At 40.0% G+C, this 24,393-nt stretch overlaps 1 protein-coding gene across 17 annotated transcripts in view; it reads right to left on the bottom strand.

Annotated features, from left to right (window-relative positions):
* LOC117398528 (neurexin-2-like) overlaps positions 1-24,393 on the bottom strand; it is a 420,078-nt gene that overhangs the window by 340,312 nt on the left and 55,373 nt on the right. For all 17 annotated transcript variants that reach the window (XM_059015985.1, XM_059015996.1, XM_059015998.1 and 14 more), the window contains exon 3: positions 14,974-14,991. In XM_059015985.1, coding sequence (XP_058871968.1) covers positions 14,974-14,991 — 18 coding nt within the window. The remainder of the gene's footprint in view (positions 1-14,973; positions 14,992-24,393) is intronic.

Genomic DNA, 24,393 nt, shown 5'->3' with positions numbered 1-24,393 from the left:
CCCTCAATCACCTCCCCCTACCCCCTCACTCACCTCCCCCTTCCCCCCTCACTCACCTCCCCCTCCCCACTCACTCACCTCCCCCTTCCCCACTCACTCACCTCCCCCCTCCCCACTCACTCACCTCCCCCTTCCCCCCTCACTCACCTCCCCCCTCCCCACTCACTCACCTCCCCCTTCCCCCCTCACTCACCTCCCCCCTCCCCACTCACTCACCTCCCCCTTCCCCTCCCCCCTCACTCACCTCCCCCTACCCCCCTCACTCACCTCCCCCCTCCCCCCTCACTCACCTCCCCCCTCCCCCCTCACTCACCTCCCCCCTCCCCTTCCTCTTGCATCCTTTGGCCCTGAGGACACCGCTATGGCAAAATGACCTAGGCAGTGCAAGTGTAACAGATTTCATAGAAGGCAAGCCGACTTTCTTGTAGAACCAAATGTTTTCAAATGAAAATACAACATCATGGGCTTCTTTCAGAACTGCACATTTGAAACCTATATAGTGAATGGAAGCCCATTACAGGAAAGATTTCTGAAAGTGCTTTGCCAGCTTCAATCACTAGCAGGTGTTTCTAGTTTTCAGTGCACACTGTCTACCACACTACAAGTGCACGCTGATAGAAACCTCTATATCCAATCTGAGCCCGAATGAAAGTCTCTGAAGCCTATGCAATCTAAACACAGTTACTGTCAATTCAATACCTCTCTCCCTTTCTTTACAATTTAAAAAAAAAGTCACTCAATTTCCAAGGCACAAGAAATTGAAGAGGAGGCAAGCCACAGAAAGGAGAAACAGTTTGGTCGCAAATTCAGCTTTTCTGCCGCGATAACAAATCTGAAAACTGTCTTTGATGGGAAAAGATAAAAAAAAAAGGGAAAAAAAATCATTTGACGGTTTGAGGCCTGCATTAGAATGCTGCTCCCGGTCTAGGTTGTCATGGAAACGGTTCCCTGTGCTCCCTGTAGCGTGACAGTGGCCATATCGGTACAGCTGCATACCATTACTCTCCCAGGCACTGAGGCTAACACAAGCTGCAACAGGCATTTTCAGACCTATTTTATTTGGGTTACATTGGCCTCTGTCAAATCTGTTTACTCCTTTTTGTCTCTGAAAGGAAAAAAATCGACCAGGTTTTAGGGGGTTATCAGATTACCGGAGTGGAAAACAAAGACTGTGATTTTATTTCATTCGACTTCAATTCACTCACGCCATAGCAATTCTGAAGCAGTTTAAAATCACTGTATATAATAACACCATCATAAATTCAAAGTTAAACATCAGGTGTGTTTATCTGAGATTGAACATCGGTCAATAGAAAGTGAATGTAGCGCTCTGGGGAGCTCTGCTCATTGAACGCACTCTCTGCTCCCAATTCTAATCCCCAGTGTATTCTGGGGGATGTAGTCCTGTATTCTAATCAAGGACTACAATTTTATATATATTATTATTATTACTATTATTATTATTATTTATTTCTTAGCAGACGCCCTTACCCAGGGCGACTTAATGAAATTTATAATTAAAGTTCGGGAGGAGGGTCAGACACCAATCTCCGCGTCACCAAATTGAATCATTCAATTTACACATTAGCTAATTAAATTGTTAGCACTATAAATACCCGCTTCACTTATCTCTCAGTTGTGTTTTGATTTCATCGTAACCCACCACCTCCCCATCTCCACCTTTCTTAATAACAGTTTTTATGTTTTATCAAATGGGGGTCTCAGCCTCGTCCAGTTGGCCAGGCAGCGAACCCTCAAACCAAGTTAGGTTTGATGCCAAATTAATGTGTATATACAGCATACTTTTCTGTAAAATCGCATACTCCGCATTCTCTACAATAAATATTTGTACTAAAACATTTTGTGATTGGTGTTTGTCCCGAACTACTGAACAGTCAAAAAAAATATATACATTTCAAGAATCACAGTACAAGTATTAATACAATATATACGGAAGATCCCTGCTTCTTTCTTTCTTTCTTTCTTTCTTTCTTTCTTTCTTTCTTTCTTTCTTTCTTCTTCACAGAGTTATTACAATATTATTCAGTCCTATCAGTCTTCTATCAGACTTCTATCAAAAGATAATTAGTGGAGTGTGACATTACCAGGAATGATAAGAACCTGAATTGATTTTAAAAATCCAGTGATATAATATTGCAAAGTCCTAATAAAATAGATTTTAAAAACTTTTTTTTTTAAATTTCATTTATAATGCATAACTTATGAAAACACCAAGTAGGCTAAATGTTTGAATGAGCAAGACATGTAGAATGGTCCCACGAAACATTCTCCTTTTTCTAGGAAAGCAGCACAACTGGGGATAGGGAGTTTGTTGCTGGAAAACTTCACTCTGGCTACTTGCTCACTAAATATCTTGGTATCCATGAATACATAATTGTCTCCTTTAAAAAAGAAAATAGTGTGAAAGTAGTTATCCAGCAACAAACTCCAAACTCCCCATCCCCAGCTGTGCTGCTTTCCTAGAAAAAAGGAGAACATTTCAGGGGACCATTCTACTTGTGAGATGTCTTGCTTATTAAAATATCTAGCATGCTAAAGAGGAGATGATTATCTATTCAGAGATACCAGGGTGTTTAGCAAGTAAAGGGTGTGAGTGAGGAAAAATGGGCAATGCAATCCCTAGCCCTAGTCTTGCAAAATTTCTGGAGAGATGGCAAGGGGAGATGGAAGTTTAACTAGGGCTTGAAACAAAAGCGTGGTGGTGGTATTTCAGAGGGTATAACCTGTTCCTTATCTCCCAGTCTCAGCTTTTCCATGCACACAAAACATCAAACACGCACACACATCACTCACCCTGCATAGCTGCTGCAGGAAATGTCACAGCAGCTGAGATATAGCCAGCCGCTGGACTGATAACACTGGCTTATTTATTACATGTGTGTGTTCAGAAATATAAATATTTCTTAAAAGGGCAAATCTAAGTCTTGCTTTTTTTTTACTGATCTTTTTTTCTTGCTTACAATCATTCTGATTGCAATTATTAGGAGTTTGTCAATAATCTAGAAATATGCCAGTTTTTGCTATATAACTGAAAATATTATTATGATATATTTATTTGGCAGATGCCTTTATCCAAAGTGACTCACAGGTGTTACAGGGCAGCGCAGGGTTACAATGCAAGCTTCATATTTAAACACAGTGTAGTTTACAGTAAGTGCAAATAATAACACTACTAGAATACAATATGAACTAGGATGCAACAAGTTAGGATTATAGCAAGTTATATCTGCAGTGACATGTTAGCAGGGCAAGGATAGTGCGTCAGCTGAGGATCCAGTAATGTGGTGCTGAGGTCAGGCAAGTACAGTGCAGAGCAGGAGGGTGTGACAGAGAGCGAATGAATCCCAGTTAACAATCTCCCTCCTGACCTGTGAGGGCGCTGTATAACAGGAACAGTGTGCCCCAGACTGGATGGTCTGGCAGTTCATTCCAGGGTCATTTGGAAGCCAGCCACCCAGGAAGGGGGCGGAGTCACAACACCCAAAGTCCTCGCCTTAATGCAGTCATGGATTGGAGGAGACGTGACTGAACTAGCTATCGCAGGGGGCGTGGCTGAGGGTATAACAGGGGGTGTGATGATGTAATCTGTTCCTTTTGATGTGGATACTGAAAGGACCCGTTAAGGAAACAGAAGTAATTATTATCGTGAGTGTTTCGTGTTTTGTATCTTTGTTAACTGTTTGTCAGACAGCTAAGCGCTAGCCGGGAGCTGTCGCTACAAGCCAGCACTAAACCCAGATTACACTACAGCACTGATTCACAAACTGTTTGTTTTTCACCACACCTGCACAAGAGCACTCACTATCTGGAGAAGTGATCGTGTCCGTGTTGTGCGTTTGTTATTAGTGTCTTATTGTTTCAGGAGTGAAACCCTGGTTTTGCAGGGAGCGATACACATTGCTGTGGAGATGCTAATTAAAATATGTAGCCTATTTTCAAAGGCAAGACGATTATCTATTCAGAGGTATTTAGCAACGAAAGGGTCTCAGTAAAGAAAAATGGCAATGCAATCCCAAGCCCTAGTCTTGCTGAAAATAATTTATTGTTTCCAAACTTTTCAACACTACTGTAAATAAACTAGACTGTAGATAGGGCGCAGTCAGAGTGTACTATGGACTGATGCACACGATTTATACAATCTCAGCGATGTAGAGTCATTTATCAGACGCTATCACCCAGGTCCCTGTGTCTCTGTTATCTCTCTATCCAGCCAATCCCCAGCTCCCCTATAGCGCAGGACTGATAAGATCAGCCTTTCACAAATCAGATAGATCAGGCCAACTGCGAAGACAACAGCCAAGATTAATTGGCAACAAGCCTTCAAACGCTGAAACGCTGACTGTGTATGTAAAGTGTACACGTTTTATTTGCTGATTTTATAATCTATTTGTAATGGTTCGTTTGAGACATCTAAAGTATAGGAAACCAAGTCAAGTAGACGAATGGTTCGGCTAGCGCAAGGGTGGCCAATCGCGGACAATTGATGGTAACACTTTACATTAAGTGTCTCAAATGACTGTGTATTTACATAGTAGTTGTTTAGTACAAGCATGTGTACTTGCATCTAATTGCAATGTTATTATGCATAGTTACAATGTACATTTTTTGCATGATATAACCATAACTCTAAACATCACCCTTTTCTGATACAATTGTATACTTGCATATGCCGAGCAAAAAGATGCACGTGTTAAGTACATTGTAACAGTGCATAATAACGCTGTAATAAGGTGTAGATACACATGTAACTGCTATGCAAATACAGTGATTAGAGACACTTAATGTAAAGCGTTACCCAATTAATAATAATGTGTTTTAAATCTGTATTTGAATTGGTTACTTGATTCATTAACTACAGCTTGATATTTTGTAACGCTGTTTAAACTGCTGCATTTTCTACATTTTATGTCATGGAAAGTTAGTGATCTTTTTTTAATAAGACTGCAATGCAAATACATTCTTTTGCTAAGCACACATATCTCTTTGAATAATATCTGACATCTGAGCATATCTGGAACACCAGAGTGTAACCATTAACCTGTCCCCCTGCAACACTAGTGGATGTCAAACATACCCCATGTGGTATTTCTTGCTCGTGTATTTGATATGTCCTAAACTAGTCTTTAAGTGCACCGAGGTCAACGTGAACAAGAGCAAAATAAAAAGCTTGTTTTAAAATTGTTGGTAAATGAATGTGTGACAGTCTTCATTTGAGCACCATTATATTCAAATCACGTGACAATGTGACTTTTCAAATACATGTAAGGAAACGATTCGGTATCATCGGCCAATCAGCTTCCAGCTTCCAGGAGGTCCTCGGTTCAAATCCCACCTCAGCCACTGACTCATTGTGTGACCCTGAGCAAGTCACTTCACCTCCTTGTGCTCTGTCTTTCAGGTGAGACGTTATTGTAAGTGACTCTGCAGCTGATGCATAGTTCACACACCCTAGTCTCTGTAAGTCGCCTTGGATAGAGGCGTCTGCTAAATAAACAAATAATAATAATAATAATAATAAGATGCCTCTCTGGCATGCCACAGCATCAACTGTGAATCAAACTTAAAACCTGCCCTAGCAAATGCTGGCTTTTTCATTTTGACTACTGAAAGCTCAGTTCACATCTATTGGACAGCGGATACTAAAACAAAGACACAATTGGCCCAAATGTATTTTATTATCCACCTAAATAGTGGTTTGCTAGTAGTTGATTAATCAAGGTCAGGTATTAAAGGATCCCAGTGATTCACCAAAAACAACATGGCTAGGTAACCCATACCATCCCCGCACCACCCTCTGTTTAATGACATAGACAGAGAACAGGAGTTTGCAGTGTTCAAACGTGATTTAAAAGGAAGGAAGAAGGCAAATAGTCCCGGTACTTAGGATTCTCCAGACAAGCTTGGTTAAGGCAGAAAAAAATGACTACATTTCAGAGCAACAGATCCCACTGGGAATGACTGCAAACAATGTAACATTGCAAGGGAAATCTGAAGTCCCTGACTCTTCAATAATGAGATCCCAACGGAATGTTTCAAAGTTCTTTGTAAAGCACTGACCTGTGTATTAAAGCAAGGAAAGCAGAACGTGTTGGTAAATCGCAATGCTACACAGTCACCTGTGTGCAAAAAGCCGGGATCAAATGAGCAAAGATCTCTGTTCTTTGTGTGCATCGTGTTTCTAATTTGGACTTTCATTATCATTCTAGGGATGTGCAGGTCAATCAAGCGTGGTACCTTTGCCCAGCCCAGCTGGTGAAGGCACTGCCAGGGCACCAGACGGACAGTCTAGCAGGCCACAAAGAAACTGCTACTGTCAATGCAATAGTGTGCCAATTTAAAAAGCTTGAAATCTCATTTAATTTTTTTCTAGATTCCCCTGTTTTATGGTATGGGTTCTGTTGCTTCAGTATTAATTTTTTTCCCCCCTAAATCTACCGTTACCTGGTTTTGTACGGAGAATCCTAACTGCCGGGACTAAATTGCCTCTTTCTATTCAAGTCATGTGACAATGTAACTGCCAGCCCCACCTCCTGTACGGTCTCTGTCTATATTGAGAAGGTGGTTGAAAAGTCATGTGATTTGAATGGAGTGAAGGAAGGATGTTTAGGACGAGAGAAGAACAGTACACTATTTCATTAATTTCCATGCAGGTAAAATGTAATTTAGAAGTAGGACATCATTACAGGCCAAACGTTTTGCATCACCCTGCAGAATAAGCTAATTTTGCTTTATAAAGTCGAATGAAACCTTCTGAATAATGTAACATACTGAATTACATACCGCTTCGTAGTTTTCCATATACTTCATGAAAAACTGACATTTCGAAATCTAACATGACATACTGTACTACTATTATGGCTTCCGGTAGACTTTTCAATCAATCAGTCAATCAATATTTATTTTCTATAGCGCCTTAGTAGTATACCACCATCACAAAGCGCTTTACAAGATAGTGAGGAACAATGCATACACATATACAAATACATTACAAACAGGAATAATACATTAAATACAAGGCTAGGATGTGAATTCCAAACATTATGGATGCGTGTGTCAAACCTGAAATAGCAGTTTAGACGGCAGCTAATAACAGATATCAGGCTTAAAGAGCATTGAAAGCAAGAACAAGCGGGTCTTGAGAGTTGATTTGAAGCGAGCGAGCACTAGCATTTTGCAATACAATTTAGTAGTTTCTTTCATTACATGATGTTAAATAAAAGATCAAAATTATGTTCACATAGTTTTTTTTGTCTCAATCCTAAAATTCTAGGTGACGAAAAACCTTTGGCCCGAGCTGTATATATTTCGTTCTTCTTTGCATGTTCGCTCCTATTGTTACATCTCAGTGAATCGGGATGATGAGCTGTCTTTCTTGAAGACCCTCTACCTTGCTCATGTATTACTTATAAACTGTTAACAGTTCTGTTGAATGTAAGAAGCCCTAACAAGGTATTTTCTGTGTAATACATTAAGTACAACTCAGAATTAACCTTACATTTAAATATTCAGTATCCTACAAACGGATTCCTTTTACCTAGCTTTCTGAGATCTGAGCATATCATAATCCAAGAACTGCTTTTAAAAAACGACACAGCTGTTTCTAAATGTTTATTGTATTATGTAATTAGAGATTAGAAATTAGAATTTTAGGATTGAGATATAATTTAAAAAACTACATGAACATAATTTAGATCTTTTATTTAACATCACGTAATCAAAGAAACTACAAAATGATATTTCAAAAGTCTATAACAGTAGCACAGTGTTAGATTTCGAAATGTCCCATTTTTCAACTTGTCAGTTTCTCGTTATAATGTGGAAAACTACAAAGCGGTGTGTAATTCAATACATTAACGTAACATTATTCAGCAGCTTTCATTCGACTTTATGAAGAGAAATGAGTTCATTCTATGTTGGGCGATGCAAAACTTTTGGCCAGACCTGTATTATAAGTCAGTAAACCGGATTAGCGGTCTGACTGAAAGCCTGTTAGTAGCTAATTGATCTAAAAAAATGTCAGGTCTTAAAGGATCTCAGTGATTCAGCATCAATAACTAGGTAACCCATTCCATACCCTCCCCACTCTCAGTCTCCTACCCAACTGTGTCCTCTGGTCCTGGTTTCAGTGCTTAGTTCAGAACTTAGTTCACCCTCCCCAATTATTTTATGTTCCCGGCTACACAGCCTTAACATAAGACTAGTCTTTATATAACCCCCCCTTAGACTCTGATTTAAAGAATAAAGAAAACATGGGCCAAAAAAAATTAATGATTTAACCATGCAGCTCTTAAAAACATATAAACGCATTGCAAACGAGCCAGGTCCCCCCCCCCCCCCCCCCTCTCTAATCTCTTAAAATGAAATCCATGTTCGCTACACTGACCAGAGAGCTACAATGCATCATTAGGCAGCCAGTTTGCTTTACACATTAGGCAGATGTCTGCAGTATCCAAAATGCACAATCCATTCCCTTTAGAAAATCCATCTCCAAGAAAACTGGTCCCCATACCTTTACACCATTAGAGAACACACACTTCTTTTTTTTCATAACCTTCACACTTTTCTGCTTTTAGTTTGAAAAATGCTATTGGCATTATAATCCACCCTTAAAAAAACCACAAGCAGAACCATTACCAGTAAAGGCAATGGTTTTGAAACGAGAGCTGTTAATAGTTAAAGTATACATGTTAACCAATCAGATCTATGCAAATATAGGTTCAATAGGTGTATGCAAACTGTTAGAATGAACTATCATTTTCCAACAGGGGTGTGGTGATACACTGATGTCACGATACAATATCGCGATATGCAGGTTGCGATCTGATATGTATCACGATACATGTGATGGTCCTTATGGGCTAGTTCTTTGATAATAAGATTAAATTATCATTTAATTAATGAGGGACCGTTTTGTTTAACGAGCTAAGGAGCATATGCATTCATACCAACTGTGTATAAAAACACTTAATTCAAGAACAGTTCGATGAACTGCAGCGAGCTCTGTGATGCTTTTAGTCTTGTATCACGATCTCTATTACGATATATCATGTAAAGCAATACAGAATGGGTTGATACACCCCTAGTTTTCATTATGTTGCATCGAAGTTTCAGAACATTTGACAGCATGCTGGTTTGATGGAGAGGTCTTTTAACAGATATGGGGGCAGATGGTGGCCTTAATACTGAATACAGGGGTGGCCTTAATTCTGACTTCATTGTGGCTCAATAGGAGCAAATCAGGAAAGTGGACTTATTTACCAAGTGGTCTTCAGACAGAAGTTCCTAAATTCTTGTCTAACCCAGGGACAGCAGGACAGCTTCCCCCACAAGCAGTGTGGAGTAGTGGTTAGGGCTCTGGATTCTTGACCGGAGGGTTGTGGGTTCAATCCCTGGTGGGCAACACTGCTGCTGTACCCTTGAGCAAGGTACTTTACCTAGATTGCTGCAGTAAAAACCCAACTGTATAAATGGGTAATTTTATGTAAAAATAATGTGTAAAAAATAATGTAATTGTATGTAAAAATAATGTGATATCTTGTAACAATTGTAAGTCACCCTGGATAAGGGCATCTGCTAAGAAATAAATAATAATAATGTTTCAGGAAGCAGTAGAAAGTTATTGAGTTGCACACAAGCCATCCATCGCTTTTAACTGTCTCACACTCCTCAATGACCACTTCAGCTTCAATACCTAAAACAGGCTTCATGCTTGACTGGAGTCTATAAAATTATAAATGGTATAGATCAGGGGTTAATTGGTGCCACATCGACCCGGATCAGAGAGAGCACTGCAAGGGTCTGTATAACGACAGCGAGGAAACAGACCTCCGCTTTCTACACTGTAAAGCCCAAAGTAAATAAATGACATCAAGTTACATTAACTTAAAAATTCAAATGTTATTCATAACACTAAGTAACTACTATGTATGTACACAGTAATGAGAGACACATCATGTAAACTGTTCCCGCTTCGTTAATACTGTGGCAGAGTAGGGGGAGGAGAGAGGAAAAATGTAGTCCAGTGATGTGAGAGAGGACTACATCTCCCAGAATGCCTTGGGTTTTGTAATTAAAGCCAGAATGAGGGGCAGCTGTCTGTATTTAGGCAGGCAGGTATATAAAAGCAGGTCGAAATGTTTGTTGTCTGTCTGTGTGAAGGCAAAGGCAGGTGTGGAGCAGGTCTGTGGATAACCTGTGTGGGCAAAAAGATACTCCCGCGACCACATATAGCAAAGATTCTGTTGGCGAGGTTCTGATCTACAGATACGCCATTTTAATGCATTGTGCAAACTCAACACAAACCTAAAGGTCGCACTGCAACATCAATTTCAGATTGGAATGGCCTGCGTGTGATCTTAAGGTCAATCAATTGCTTTTCCTCCTTTGTCCAGATTGATTTGCTACTCTTTCACAGTACACAGCCTGTATTAGCTTGAAGAAAGACAGAAAGTTTCAACCACTTTCAGAGCATATAACAGCCTCTCTTTCTCTGCTCCACCAGCACACAGCAGAGGGAGGCTGTTCAAAGAGTATAAGAGCCTCCCTTTCTCTTTCTCTGCTCCACCAGCACACAGCAGAGGGAGGCTGTTCAAAGAGTATAAGAGCCTCCCTTTCTCTTTCTCTGCTCCACCAGCACAGAGGGAGGCTGTTCAGAGAGTATAAGAGCCTCCCTTTCTCTTTCTCTGCTCCACCAGCACAGGGGGAGGCTGTTCAGAGAGTATAAGAGCCTCCCTTTCTCTTTCTCTGCTCAACCAACACTGAGGGAGGCTGTTCAGAGAATATAAGAGCCTCCCTTTCTCTTTCTCTGCTTTACCAGCACAGAGGGAGGATGTTCAGAGAATATAAGAGCCTCCCTTTCTCTTTCTCTGCTTTACCAGCACAGAGGGAGGCAGTTCAGAGAATATAAGAGCCTCCCTTTCTCCTTCTCTGCTTTACCAGCACAGAGGGAAGCTGTTCAGAGAATATAAGAGCCTCCCTTTCTCTTTCTCTGCTTTACCAGCACAGAGGGAGGATGTTCAGAGAATATAAGAGCCTCCCTTTCTCTTTCTCTGCTTTACCAGCACAGATGGAGGATGTTCAGAGAGTATAAGAGCCTCCCTTTCTCTTTCTCTGCTTTACCAGGACAGAGGGAAGCTGTTCAGAGAATATAAGAGCCTCCCTTTCTCTTTCTCTGCTTTACCAGCACAGAGGGAGGATGTTCAGAGAATATAAGAGCCTCCCTTTCTCTTTATTTGCTCCACCAGCACAGATTGTAAGAACCTCTATTTCTCCTTCTCTGCAAGCATTAACATTTACATTTGAAGCTAAAGTCCAGCACAGTAACTTTGCAAAGTAATTTAGCAGCTTTCCCATGGTTATGTGATTTAGTTTCCCCTGGTTTGCCATCTTTATTAATATGCTTTACCATACCTCTCTGGGCTTTACAGTGCTTGCCTATGCTCGCTAGTACTTTATAACACTTTGCTATTCTTTTACTATGGGAAACGTGTAGGCAAACTTTTTTTTTTTAGGGTTATAAGGATTATTTGCTAGACCTAAAATAATATTGAAAAATGATTTTAAAAATACTATGATGAACAGCATCGCCGGTATTATCTTGATAAAATTGCTGTGTAAATGCTACAAAAATGCACAGCTCAGGAAAAACCAGACCGACTCCACAGCGATTGCCTGGGTGGTAATAAATTATGAATTCATGAGAGGATGCCAATAGCATCCCGCTGTTTCAAAACATGTTCAGGAGAAAATTGCGGTTAGTAGAATGCTGAGGAAAACTGTGAAGAAACAGCGAATCATCATTATTATAATTAACTGTTTTGTTTTGTGGGGTATTTATTCAGGGTTTTTTTACAGCTGCGGGGGTCTCTGACTATCTGTCTGTCAGTCTGTCTGTCACTATTACATTGTTGTATACATAACTAGAGAACTGCTTAAATGGTAACACACAATTACAATGTTAGTATGCATAGTTGCAAAGTACTTAATGTGTACATCTAAACCTAACTCTAATCCTTTTCTGATACAATTGTGTACTTACATATAATCGAGCAAAAGGCTTTACATTGCTGCTATGCATAATACCATTGTCAATATAAGTAGAAACGTCTTTACTAAGCGAGTGCTATGTAAACACACAGTAATTAGAGACACTTAAGCCACACTGGGCAGCAGTGTGGAGTAGTGGTTAGGGGCTCTGGATTCTTGACTGGAGGGTCGTGGGTTCAATCCCAGGTGGGGGACACTGCTGCTGTACCCTTGAGCAATGTACTTTACCTAGATTGCTCCAGTAAAAACCCAACTGTATAAATGGGTAATTGTATGTAAAAATAATGCGATATCTTGTAACAATTGTAAGTCGCCCTGGATAAGGGTGTAAGCTAAGAAATAAATAATAAATAATGTAAAGTATTACCAACAAAGTTATTGAGAGTATCAGTCCGGTGTCTGCTTGTCTCTTCACTTATCTGTTCTGTGCATACTGTTGATAGGTGTCATGGTCATCGATGTTTTCATCACACTGATGGCTCTGATTTTGAATTTACAGCATGATGGGGGGGGGGGGGGGTTGTTACTGGTGTACCTCTACAGACAGTGAGAGTAGGCGGGGCTGGCAAAGTTAAAAGGTCACATTGTCACATGATTTGAATGAGGAAGGCTGTTCAGTCCTGGCAGTTAGGATTCTCCAGACAAGCTCAACAGCAGGTCAAAACTAGGTAAAGGAAGATTTAGACACAATGCAATAATTCAACATTTTTGAATCGTAAAACAAATTCAAATGGAGTTTTCATCAAGCGCGTGGACAGCACTGAGCTACACGAGACTCCAAAGAGGGAGATAAATCGATCAATACGAATTACATTTAGGTTTGCAAAATAAATCAATTATCGATGAATACATTCATAGTAAGATCACCATATTCTACTCAACCCACTGTAGCTACCTTTGTGCCAGCCTGGCTATTGAACATGCTCCAGTCCTTCCCTTGAGTACAGACCGAACAAAGAAAGCTACCAACTGCAAGAACACTCCAGCAAGGTACAGAGAAAGGGGGTTGCCATGGAGACCAGGCAGTTGTCACGCTGATGTACAGGGAAGCATGCCTCTTCATACTAAGAACAGGCCAAGCTGTTACCGCTCATTAGCATGGCACGACTACTTACCCTTCTCTCCAAGCTCGCCGCGAAGGGCATTTCTGTAACCTTTGCAGTGCCTTAAGACGAGATTCCCAGCATGCACGTGGCTCAACCTCTCTGCCACTGACAAGAGTTTTCGCACCTGGGCTGCACAATTAAATAAACCACAACATCTTGGGAGATCTTGGGAGATGCCATAGCAAATTGGGAGAGGCACAGCTTGTAGATCAACAAGCTCTGAACAAACATGTTTTATATTCCTTGTACTTATTGATGATGTTTGCTGTCATTCAGGGCAGTGCTGGGTTGATCCAGTATGAAGCGTTTATATTTTCTTAAACGTGGCTTTGAGCTGGACTACGCAAAGTGTTGGGACTACCAGCCTTCCTTATTCCATTCAAACCATGTGACAAAATGACCTTTCAACTCTGCCAGCCCCGCCAACTCATATATAGGTCAGAAGGCTGTTCAGTCCCGGCATTTAGGATTCTTCAGACAAGCTCAAAGCCAGGTACAGGCAGATTTAGAAGAACATGATAAGAACTCAATATTGGAGGAGCAACAGAACCCAGAACTGCTCCAAACCCCACGAAATATTGAATGGAAAACAAATAATTAAAATGACTTCAGAAACCTAACAGGAAGTGCAGCCCTAATAAACGTAGAAACAAGGCATCTGTCTTGCAGTGCAGTTTGCTAGGTTCATATTCGTAAGCGACTGGGGATTTGACGGTGCAGTTTCTGAAACGGACCACACTTTCATAAACTCTCCATATGCTGCAGGTTCCTTTTTTCCTGTGCAATTTATTACTGCACCAGTTTCACATAGATAATACCAATCGATTCTACGTTTCTAAAATGCTTAAAGATTTAAATAGAACTGCCCCATGGCATATCATGCCCTCTCTCCCTATCAAATCTGTTTCAATATAGTATCTAAGATGTTTAATTGACAAGTATCAATAATATATAGAAATTACAAATTAGAGACTGAACTGATCCCTCCCTCACCCCCTAAGAGAAAGGATGCTCTCTCCATTCCAAGGCAGGCTTGAGGCATGGAGACTGAACTGCTCCCTCCCTCCCTCACCCCCTAAGAGAAAGGGTGCTCCCTCCAGTCCAGGGCAGGCTTGAGACATGGAGACTGAACTGCTCCCACCCTCCCTCATCCCCTAAGAGAAAGGGTGCTCCCTCCAGTTCATATAGGCAGGGAGACTGAACCACTGAGATAAAGGTATATTTCTTTCTTGTGCTTTTATTAAATACAATTAGATAATTACAAGACTAATATATATATATATATATATATATATATATATATATATATATATATATATATATATATATATATATATATACTACATTGACCATACTCCAAGCAAACTACATATTCTTAAAAGCTTTTTCCACTATATCCTTGACATGACAGGACACATTATTATAGAAGATTATAAATCATGCAGGAGAAATCAATCACAGATATGTCAATATTTATAGTATTTCTTATCCCATGTGCAGATCCTGTCCATGTACCACTACAGAACACTCTGAACGTTAAAATACCCTTATTTTATGTTTAACAGCATTTCGAGAGAAAGATTGTTGTGATTTTGAATAAGTTAATACATTGTGTGTCGTTATCTGGAGTCATTTTGCACAGTTTTTGCCAAAATGGCAAGAGATTAAATCTAATATATTAAGAGAGACACACAACTTAATAACTTAAAGAGTCCGTACGGCACAAACAAATAAAAAAAATAGAAACTTTGAAAAGTCAGCTACCCACAGCATTTAGAAAATGAGAACAAATGCTTCTTACCTTCCACAGAATGCTCTTCTGTTCAGACAAGAGAGAGAAAAAAAAGAGAGAAAAAAGTTAATTATAAATGTATTTAAACAAATGATATTACCCCTCACCAAGAATATGTTCAGTATGGGATAAAGACATTATTGGTCTGTATCAATGACAACGAAGATGACATCATAAGTTACATCACAATTGGAACAAAATGATTCCAGAATTCTTTTGCAGTTCCTTTTGCTGCACAGGTCTCAGATGTGCAGTTGTGAAAGAAACCAGGCAAGGCATAGAGACTGAACTGCTCCCTCATCAGTGTAATACACTGGGGAAGTAATAGGATACCAGCGCAAACAAACATTTTTCTTTAATTTATTTGCTCACTCAATTTTCCCAAATTTGCAGATAAATAAAATGCCTAATAGTATGCCTCAGCAAGATGGTATAATTCTTTATTATGACATATTTGCTTATGAAATGAATCATGGCAGTGCAAGCTGGCCATTAATAAAGTATCTTGCAAAGTGTTCAATGTATGCTTTGGCTCCGAGTCTGGGATATGAAATGTTCTTTGTTAAAAATTAAACCAAAAAAAAGTGCTTTCCTTTCTCAGTTGACAGTTGCTCCATACATATGAGATAGGCACTGTAAAACCCTTAATATTCAGAAGAACAAGTATTCCACTTGTATAATGTATAAATACATGAGCACTGTAGTGCCGAACTTGTCTTGGCATTTAATAAACAAAATCTAAAAAATACAGAATGTTTTATTCAGTTAAGAGATTTAAAAGCAATACTGAGCAAATAGCTAGGAATTACATTTTCATGGTTTTTTTCACTTTTCCCTCAACAGTTCTAAGACACGATAGCTGACACTAATTCTATGCTGTTCCAGTGATACCCTCCCCTCCCTCTGCATGCAGGTCTCAGCGTGGAGAATGGGTAGCAAAGCACTGTGCTGTTCCACTCATACCCTCCCCTCCCTCTGCAAGCAGGTCTCAGTGTGGAGAATGGGTAGTAAAGCACTGTGCTGTTCCACTCATACCCTCCCCTCCCTCTGCAAGCAGGTCTCAGTGTGGAGAATGGGTAGTAAAGCACTGTGCTGTTCCACTGATACCCTCCCCTCCCTCTGCAAGCAGGTCTTAGTGTGGAGAATGGGTAGTAAAGTACCATGCTGTTCCACTGATACCCTCCCCTCCCTCTGCAAGCAGGTTCATTCAGGTCTCAGTGTGGAGAATGGGTAGTAAAGTACCATGCTGTTCCACTGATACCCTCCCCTCCCTCTGCAAGCAGGTTCATTCAGGTCTCAGTGTGGAGAATGGGTAGTAAAGCACTGTGCTGTTCCACTGATACCCTCCCCTCCCTCTGCAGGCAGGTTCATTCAGGTCTCAGTGTGGAGAATAGGTAGTAAAGCACTGTGCTGTTCCACTGATACCCTCCCCTCCCTCTGCAAGCAGATGTGTCTGATATTTTGAACATGGGAACGTAAGAAATGTTGTTGTAGGAGAAGAGGCCATTCGGTCCATCAAGTATTGTCCCTTCACAACGCACCATTTACCCCAAGAAGGGGATCAGAATCTAACTGTCACCTGGTGGGCTGTTCCATGCATTTACAAGCAAGTGTGTAAACGTGCGTCCTAACTTCTGATATACACTTACTCAGCTTTCTAATTTCTATGCTGTGAAGTAGCAGCTTGGGTTTACACCATTAACTCAATTACATCCCGTTTTTTTTTCTAAGCCGAAGAGATTTAATTCTTTGAACCTGTCCTCATAGCTTATGCCATTAAGACCTGGGATTAGTCAAGCTGCCTTTTTCTGTACCTTCTCAAGTGCAGTAATGTCTTTTTTTTTATAGGGAGGTGATTCATGGGTCAGAAATCAGCGGGGAACATGTAACTTTTGCTCGGTTCGCCAGGAGAAATAGATTTGCCCTGATTAGCATTGGAATGTATCCAGAGCATGATCATGCTGGTGCTCTGACTGAAATGCGTGGCGATTGGGGGAACAGAAAATTAGCTTTGTACATTATTTATTTCTTAGCAGACGCCCTTATCCAGGGCGACTTACAATTGTTACAAGATATCACATTATTTGTACATACAATTACCCATTTATACAGTTGGGTTTTTACTGGAGCAATCTAGGTAAAGTACCTTGCTCAAGGTAGCAGTGTCCCCCACCTGAGATTGAACCCACGACCCTCCGGTCAAGAGTCCAGAGCCCTAACCACTACTCCACACTGCAGGGAGAGTGTGATATAGTTACCCCGTGAACTACATGGATAAAAACATCAAACCAAATGATGTACAGCTATGGCCATAAAGTTTTGCATCACCCTATAGAATTAACTAATTTAGCTTATGAAACCTGCTGAATAATGTTAGGTTAACATATTGAATTACATACCGCTTTGTAGTTTTCCATATTGAAACATTAGCCTTTTCGAAATCTAACATGAAATAATTATGGCTTCTGGTAGGCTTTTGCAATATCATTTTATAGTTTCTTTGATTACATGATGTTAAATAAAACATCTAAATTGTGTTCATGTAGTTATTTTTTTTAATTACTATATGTCTTAATCCTAAAATTCGAGGCAAATTTTGGCCAGATCTGTGCGTAATTTTTAAGTAGAACCTGATCACAGCCTTGACATGGCATAGACGCCACAAGGTGCTAGAAGCTGTCTAGAGGGATCCATTCCGTCATCAATATTTCACACAATTGGTGCAGAGGATCGTCAAGTTCATCTCAACATGCTCAGTCTGATTGCAATCCGAAGGACTGTGATGCAGAACTCTGGACTGGTGGATGGAGGCATTATCGTCTTGAAAGCAGCCATCAGAGTTCAGCATTGTTGAGTATACTTGATCCTGCTTGATCCAGCATTGTTTTACTCTTCCACATTAAATCAAGGGACCCAGGGTATACCTAGGGTGTCCCACACCAGGGCTAAACCCAAATCAGGTAGAGTCAGTTTCTAAAAAAGTGGCCAGGCCTGCAATACAGGCAGTGATCATGTGTTTCATTGCAATGGTTCTTTTACAGAATCTGTTCTGATCAAAAACATTTTAGCTGAGCGACAGGATTGCCACATTTCAGTGTCTGCATCCCCCACCTTCTTTTTGAAGAGCACTATTGAACTGATCAACTGTCCTATTTATCACTGGGTTGCTAGATTAAGCAGGGAAAAAATTAGAGATTATCATTAATCATTCGCTGCTTCGTATGTATGACTGCTAATTGTCTCCCTGTCGGGTTCTCTTCTGTTCTGTTCACTATTAGGCTCATTAACATACAGAAGAAAATGCTCAAGGTTAAAGGCAATGACTAGCTAGAACAATATATATATATATTGTTTAACACTGGCTTTTAAGGGACTGTAACTACGACAAGCTTCCACTGGCTGTAATTTAAAATGACCAGGATGAAGATGATTTTATTAACAATACAGAACAGGGCAGCAGTGTGGAGCAGTGGTTAGGGCTCTGGACTCTTGACCGGAGGGTCGTGGGTTCAATCCGAGGTGGGGGGGACACTGCTGCTGTACCCTTGAGCAAGGTACTTTACCTAGATTGCTCCAGTAAAAACCCAACTGTATAAATGGGTAATTGTATGTAAAAAATAATGTGCTATGTGAAATAATGTGATATCTTGTAACAATTGTAAGTCGCCCTGGATAAGGGCGTCTGCTAAGAAATAAATAATAATAAATAAGAAATTATAATGAATAGCTCAATAAAAATTGATGACATTTAAGATCCAAGACCTACAGCTTGGGCCAAAGGTTTTGCATTCCCTCTCTATAGAATTAACCAATGTTGCTTCATAAAGTCGAATGAAACCTGCTGAATAATGTCATGTTAACATATTGATTTGCAGTTTTCCTTATACGTAACGAAAAACTGAGAATTAAAAAATGTGACATTTCAAAATCTAACATGAAATACTGTATCTACTACTACGGCTTCCGGTAGACTTTCGCAATATCATTTTGTAGTTGCTTTGATTTACATGATGTTAATAAAATATCTAAATTATGTTCATATAGTTTTTATTATTATTATTTTTATTATAACTCAATCCTAAAATTCTAGGTCATAGCTAAAGACCAACAAATGTGGTGTTATTCAGTCTTGAACAAAGAAGACTACGCTGCGATCTGATTCAAACATTCAAAATCCTAAAAGGTATAGACAATGTCAACCCGGGGGACTTCTTTGACTTGAAAAAAGAAAAAAGGACCAGGGGTCATAAATGGAGATTAGATAAAGGGGCATTCAGAACAGAAAATAGGAGGCACTTTTTTACACAGAGAATTGTGAGGGTCTGGAACCAACTCCCCAGTAATGTTGTTGAAGCTGACACCCTGGGATCCTTCAAGAAGCTGCTTGATGAGATTCTGGGATCAATAAGCTACTAACAACCAAACGAGCAAGATGGGCTGAATGGCCTCCTCTCGTTTGTAAACTTTCTTATGTTCTTATGTTCTTTCTTATGTATATTAGGTAAAGTATATTAAAATGATTTAGTATGTGGAATAACTTCTTAGATACCTGTCAAATTGTAAGAGTGACAGACAGACGGATATACAGACAGAAAGACGCCTCAATATAGCCCCACACTCTCATAGCCCCAATGCTAAATAACGTTAATACCAAATTTCATCAAAATGTAATAAACGGTTTTCTAGATATATGTGAAACTTTAGACGGTGCTGCAGCTTAGTAATATAAAAACACTTTGGCTGACATTATAAATGTCTTAGGCAGGCAAATAGATCTCAAGAGCAGCCTTTGAAATCAGTCAAAACGCTTCAACACAGATACAAAAAAAACACAATATTGGACAATCTGCCCCATTGCAATGGCTGTAAATTAAAAACTAGAGCTATCAGTACTGTACGACGAAAATGGTGATGACTGTGACATACAGAATGGAATAGAATGAGAATTTGATCATTTGAGAAGCAAAAAGCCAGATATATGCAGCTAAGCCTGGCGCAGAAATGGATTCTCTCAATAACTTCTGCTAAATAATGTCACTACCAGGTTTCATTACAACTGGATGAGTGGTTCGCCAGATATATGGAACAATGTAAGTGTGACAGACAGATGGACAGAGGTAGAGATATAAGGACAGACAGACACTCTCCTGTAGCCTCGGAATCTGATAAATAAGCTGTGCTAAATAATGTCAAATCCAAGTTTCATGAGAATTAGATAAGAGATTCTGCAGCTATATGGAGAAATCTGTCAAGTGTGACATATGTATGTATGACTCTCTTCACAGGAAATTTCACCACCAGCAGGGGAGAGTACTAAAAAGCAATCTGAAGCTATTTACATCCTGGATATAGATCCCTTTTTTTTATAAGGAATGTAATATGCATTTCTTTTCGAATCGGCAAGGTTGCGGATCAGGTTTATGGAATGATGAATGCACTCTGCAGCTGTCCTGTGTGACTGGTTGAAAGGCCGTGCCCTTTTCACAGCAAAGCAATCGATAGCAGCCTATCAATACCTCCGAGCTTGCTAAGAAAGTGCCGTGACCCGAGTTCTAAATAAAACCCGAAGAGACACCTTTAGACTGACTGTGTGGGAGTGTGGAGGCAGAGCCTGTATAAATATATACCCCAGTATGTTTGTGCCGTATTTCTGCAGTGTTACCATGAGGTCCCCATGGCTATGCTATGCATACATTAATATTATTATTATTATTATTATTATTATTATTATTTATTTCTTAGCAGACACCCTTATCCAGGGCGACTTACAATTGTTACAAGATACCACATTATTTTTTTACATACAATTACCCATTTATACAGTTGGGTTTTTACTGGAGCAATCTAGGTAAAGTACCTTGCTCAAGGGTACAGCAGCAGTGTCCCCCACCTGGGATTGAACCCATGACCCTCCGGTCAAGAGTCCAGAGCCCTAACCACTACTCCACACTGCTGCCCTCCCTGTTTTACCACACGTTGATGTGCTTTACAATGCTTGCCTGTGATTACCATGCTTTCGCTAGGTTTTACATCCATTCTCGAGTTCCTAAGGGGTTAGCGGTATATTGTTCAAGAGATCTGTTGGCCTGTTCTAGTGTAAAACTGAACATGTTTGAGGGGCATTGGGTTCCAAAGACACAAATGAATGAATGAATGAATGAATGAATGAATTATTATTTGTTTATTTAGCAGACGCCTTTATCCAAGGCGACTTACAGAGACTAGGGTGTGTGAACTATGCATCAGCTGCAGAGTCACTTACAACTACGTCTCACCCGAAGGACAGAGCACAAGGAGGTTAAGTGACTTGCACAGGGTCACACAATGAGTCAGTGGCTGAGGTGGGATTTGAACCGGGGACCTCCTGGTTACAAGTGCTTTTCTTTAACCACTGGACCACAGAGCCTCCTATAAGGACCCTCAGCTCTGTACGATCCAGCTGTAGGTTTTGTCCTGATCTATACGTTTAACCACCCCTCCACCCCTCCACCCCCCTCACCATTCACATCCAATCTCAATCCGACATGTTCCTCTTGGTTTCCTCGGCTCCCTTTGCCTTGAGCCACTATTTATTAATTTAAAAAACAATCTCCCAGGACAAATGGCACAGTCTGGTTTTTCTGTTTTTCCCCCTCTGAAAGATCAGCCCTTGATTATGCTACGGCCATAATGAAAACTCCACACTTGAACATGTTTATGGGGGCTAGGTATGGCCCGAGGTTTTATTTTCTCACAGTACAGACATGTCTATAAGGAATCAATCAATTCCTGTTATTGATTTGTCAAATTTCTCCTGTGTACAGATGCCATCCTGTACATTTAATCTAGAAAAACAAAATTTATTAGTTTAATAGTATTTGTTTTTGTAATTTACTGTACAGCCCTGCGGTGTGTGTGTGTGTGTGTGTGTGTGTGTGTGTGTGTGTGTGTGTGTGTGTATATGCTTGTGTCTGTATGTTTGTGTCTGTGTCTGCCTGTGTGTGTGTCTCAGTGTGTATGTGTATGAGTATAAGTGTGTGCGTGCCTCTGTGTATATGTGTGTGCGTGCCTGTGTGTCTATGTGTGTGCGTGCCTGTGTGTCTATGTGTGTGCGTGCCTGTGTGTCTATATGTGTGTGCGTGCCTGTGTGTATATGTGTGTGCGTGCCTGTGTGTCTATGTGTGTGCGTGCCTGTGTGTCTATATGTGTGTGCGTGCTTGCATGCTTGTGTGTCTCTGTGTGTGTGTTTTCCCTTGGTTTATCTGGCTCACGCTCCATCGGTTTCATTACAGGACTGTTCCCACAGTCAGCCGTCAGAGAATGTCAGTGCCTGATCTTTCAATCTTTATCCCTGCTGGGCTGCAGTCTGTCTCTGGTGCAGATAAAATGCCTACATGTTAAACAAGGAAGGGGCAATGCAATATTAGATGCAATATACTCTTCAGTACTCTTCATTGTGTGGCTCTGTGGTTCATGTCAGGCGTGAATGGAATTGTAAAAAAGACCTTAGAATTGAAGAATGAATTGTAATACGTCAACCCTTTTCAAATCCTTGTAAGACTTTATAAGCACATGGTGAATTATAACCGTGGGTATTTAACCAGATCAGCGGAGAATTGCCTGTAACGCACTGAAAAGTGTACACCGTTCAGCTGGAATAGTTTTCAATGTATTTGACAGCATGAGATTGCGCTTGGGACAGATAGTTTACATTTAATGGCAATTAAATTTTCCAAAGACCACCTCAGTATAAAGACCATCTCACACTTAAAGGACACATTTATTCCTCCAGCAATAGAAACACACCTTCAATATTAAGGCTGCTCCTGTATTTAATGATAAGACAGCCAGTATTCAATATTAAGACCATCATCTGCTGTCTATAAGCTATCAAACCTCTCTGAAGAACCTCTCCACTAAGACCAGCATGCTGTAAACGACTGAAAACTCCGATACACAGTAATGGAGTTAAAAAATGGTTGAACTGCATATTAAATTGCTTAATGGTATTATTATGGCGCAGTATAGTGCTGCCTTTTTAATTTTAATAAAAGTAAATTTGTGGGATATGGGACAGATGGCAGGTGAGTCTATTGACATCCCCCCAGACATCAGCGACTCATTCTGACCTATTATAATAGGGAGTTGTTGAAGGGAAATAGGAGCAAAGACTCTGTTGTTGTTGATAAGAACTACAGCTGTGGCCAAAAGCTTTGCATCACCCAGAATTTTATGATTGAGACATTTAAAAAAAAAAATATATATATATATATATATATATATATATATGAACAGAATTTACTGTAGATCTTTTATTTAACATCATGTAATCAAAGAAACTACTAAATGATATCGCAAAAGTCTACTAGAAGCCAGTACAGTATTTTATGTTAGATTTCGAAATGTCATCATTTTTCAATTTCAATCACTTTTTCGTTAAGTATACAGAAAACTACAAAGCGGTGTGTAATTCAATATGTTAACGTACCATTATTCAGCAGGTTTCATTCGACTTTATGAAGCTAAATGAGTTCACTTTAGAGGGTGATGCAAAACTTTTAACCAGAGCTGACCCGCTTTCTAGTGTTTTGTTATTCTGGGTGAAAAAAAACAATTTTCTTACTCCTAGATGTCGCATCCTAAAACACGTATCATTACAGTACACTTGTGTCCTTCAATTCATGGAACAGGAAAGTGTTTTTTATTGTACATGTTAAAGATACAGAGTTCTTTTTCTGCAACAATTCTATATTTTTTTCATACTTTGAAAAATGAAATTTATAATTAAAGTTCGGGAGGAGGGTCAGACACCAATCTCTGCATCACCAAATTGAATCATTCAATTTACACATTAGCTAATTAAATTGTTAGCACTATAAATACCCTCTTCACTTCTCTCTCAGTTGCGTTTTGATTTCATCGTAACCCACCACCTCCCCATCTCCACCTTTCTTAATAACAATTTTTATGTTTTATCAATGGGGGTCTCAGCTTCGTTCAGTCGGCCAGGCAGCGAACCCTCAAACCAAGTTATGTTTGATGCCAAATGAATGTGTATATACAGCATACTTTTCTGTAAAATCGTATACTCCGCATTCTCTACAATAAATATTTGTACTAAAACATTTTGTGATTGGTGTTTGTCCCGAACTACTGAACTGTTTAATTCTCGCTGGTCAGAGAAAAATGTGTGAACCGGCACAAATTAACCCCAGCCAGTCGGCAGGTATTTCATTCCCTTGCAGGAGATGATAAAAGGCTGGATCACTTCATCTTCCCCCACCCCACTCTTCCCCCTCTTTTCTGGCTCACTGTAAGTACTTAATTCTAGCCTTTAAGCAAAGTTTTACTGTACAAAAAAATGAATAACATTCAAAGCAGTTTTCCCGTTTAACTTTGACAGAACTGTATTTGGGTTTCATTCTCTTGGCTCTCTTCTCTCGTTAGCCC

The sequence above is a fragment of the Acipenser ruthenus genome, chromosome 51 (assembly GCF_902713425.1).
Source record: "Acipenser ruthenus chromosome 51, fAciRut3.2 maternal haplotype, whole genome shotgun sequence".
In the NCBI taxonomy this organism is placed as follows: Eukaryota; Metazoa; Chordata; class Actinopteri; order Acipenseriformes; family Acipenseridae; genus Acipenser; species Acipenser ruthenus.
This window is presented reverse-complemented; position numbering and strand designations above follow the sequence as displayed.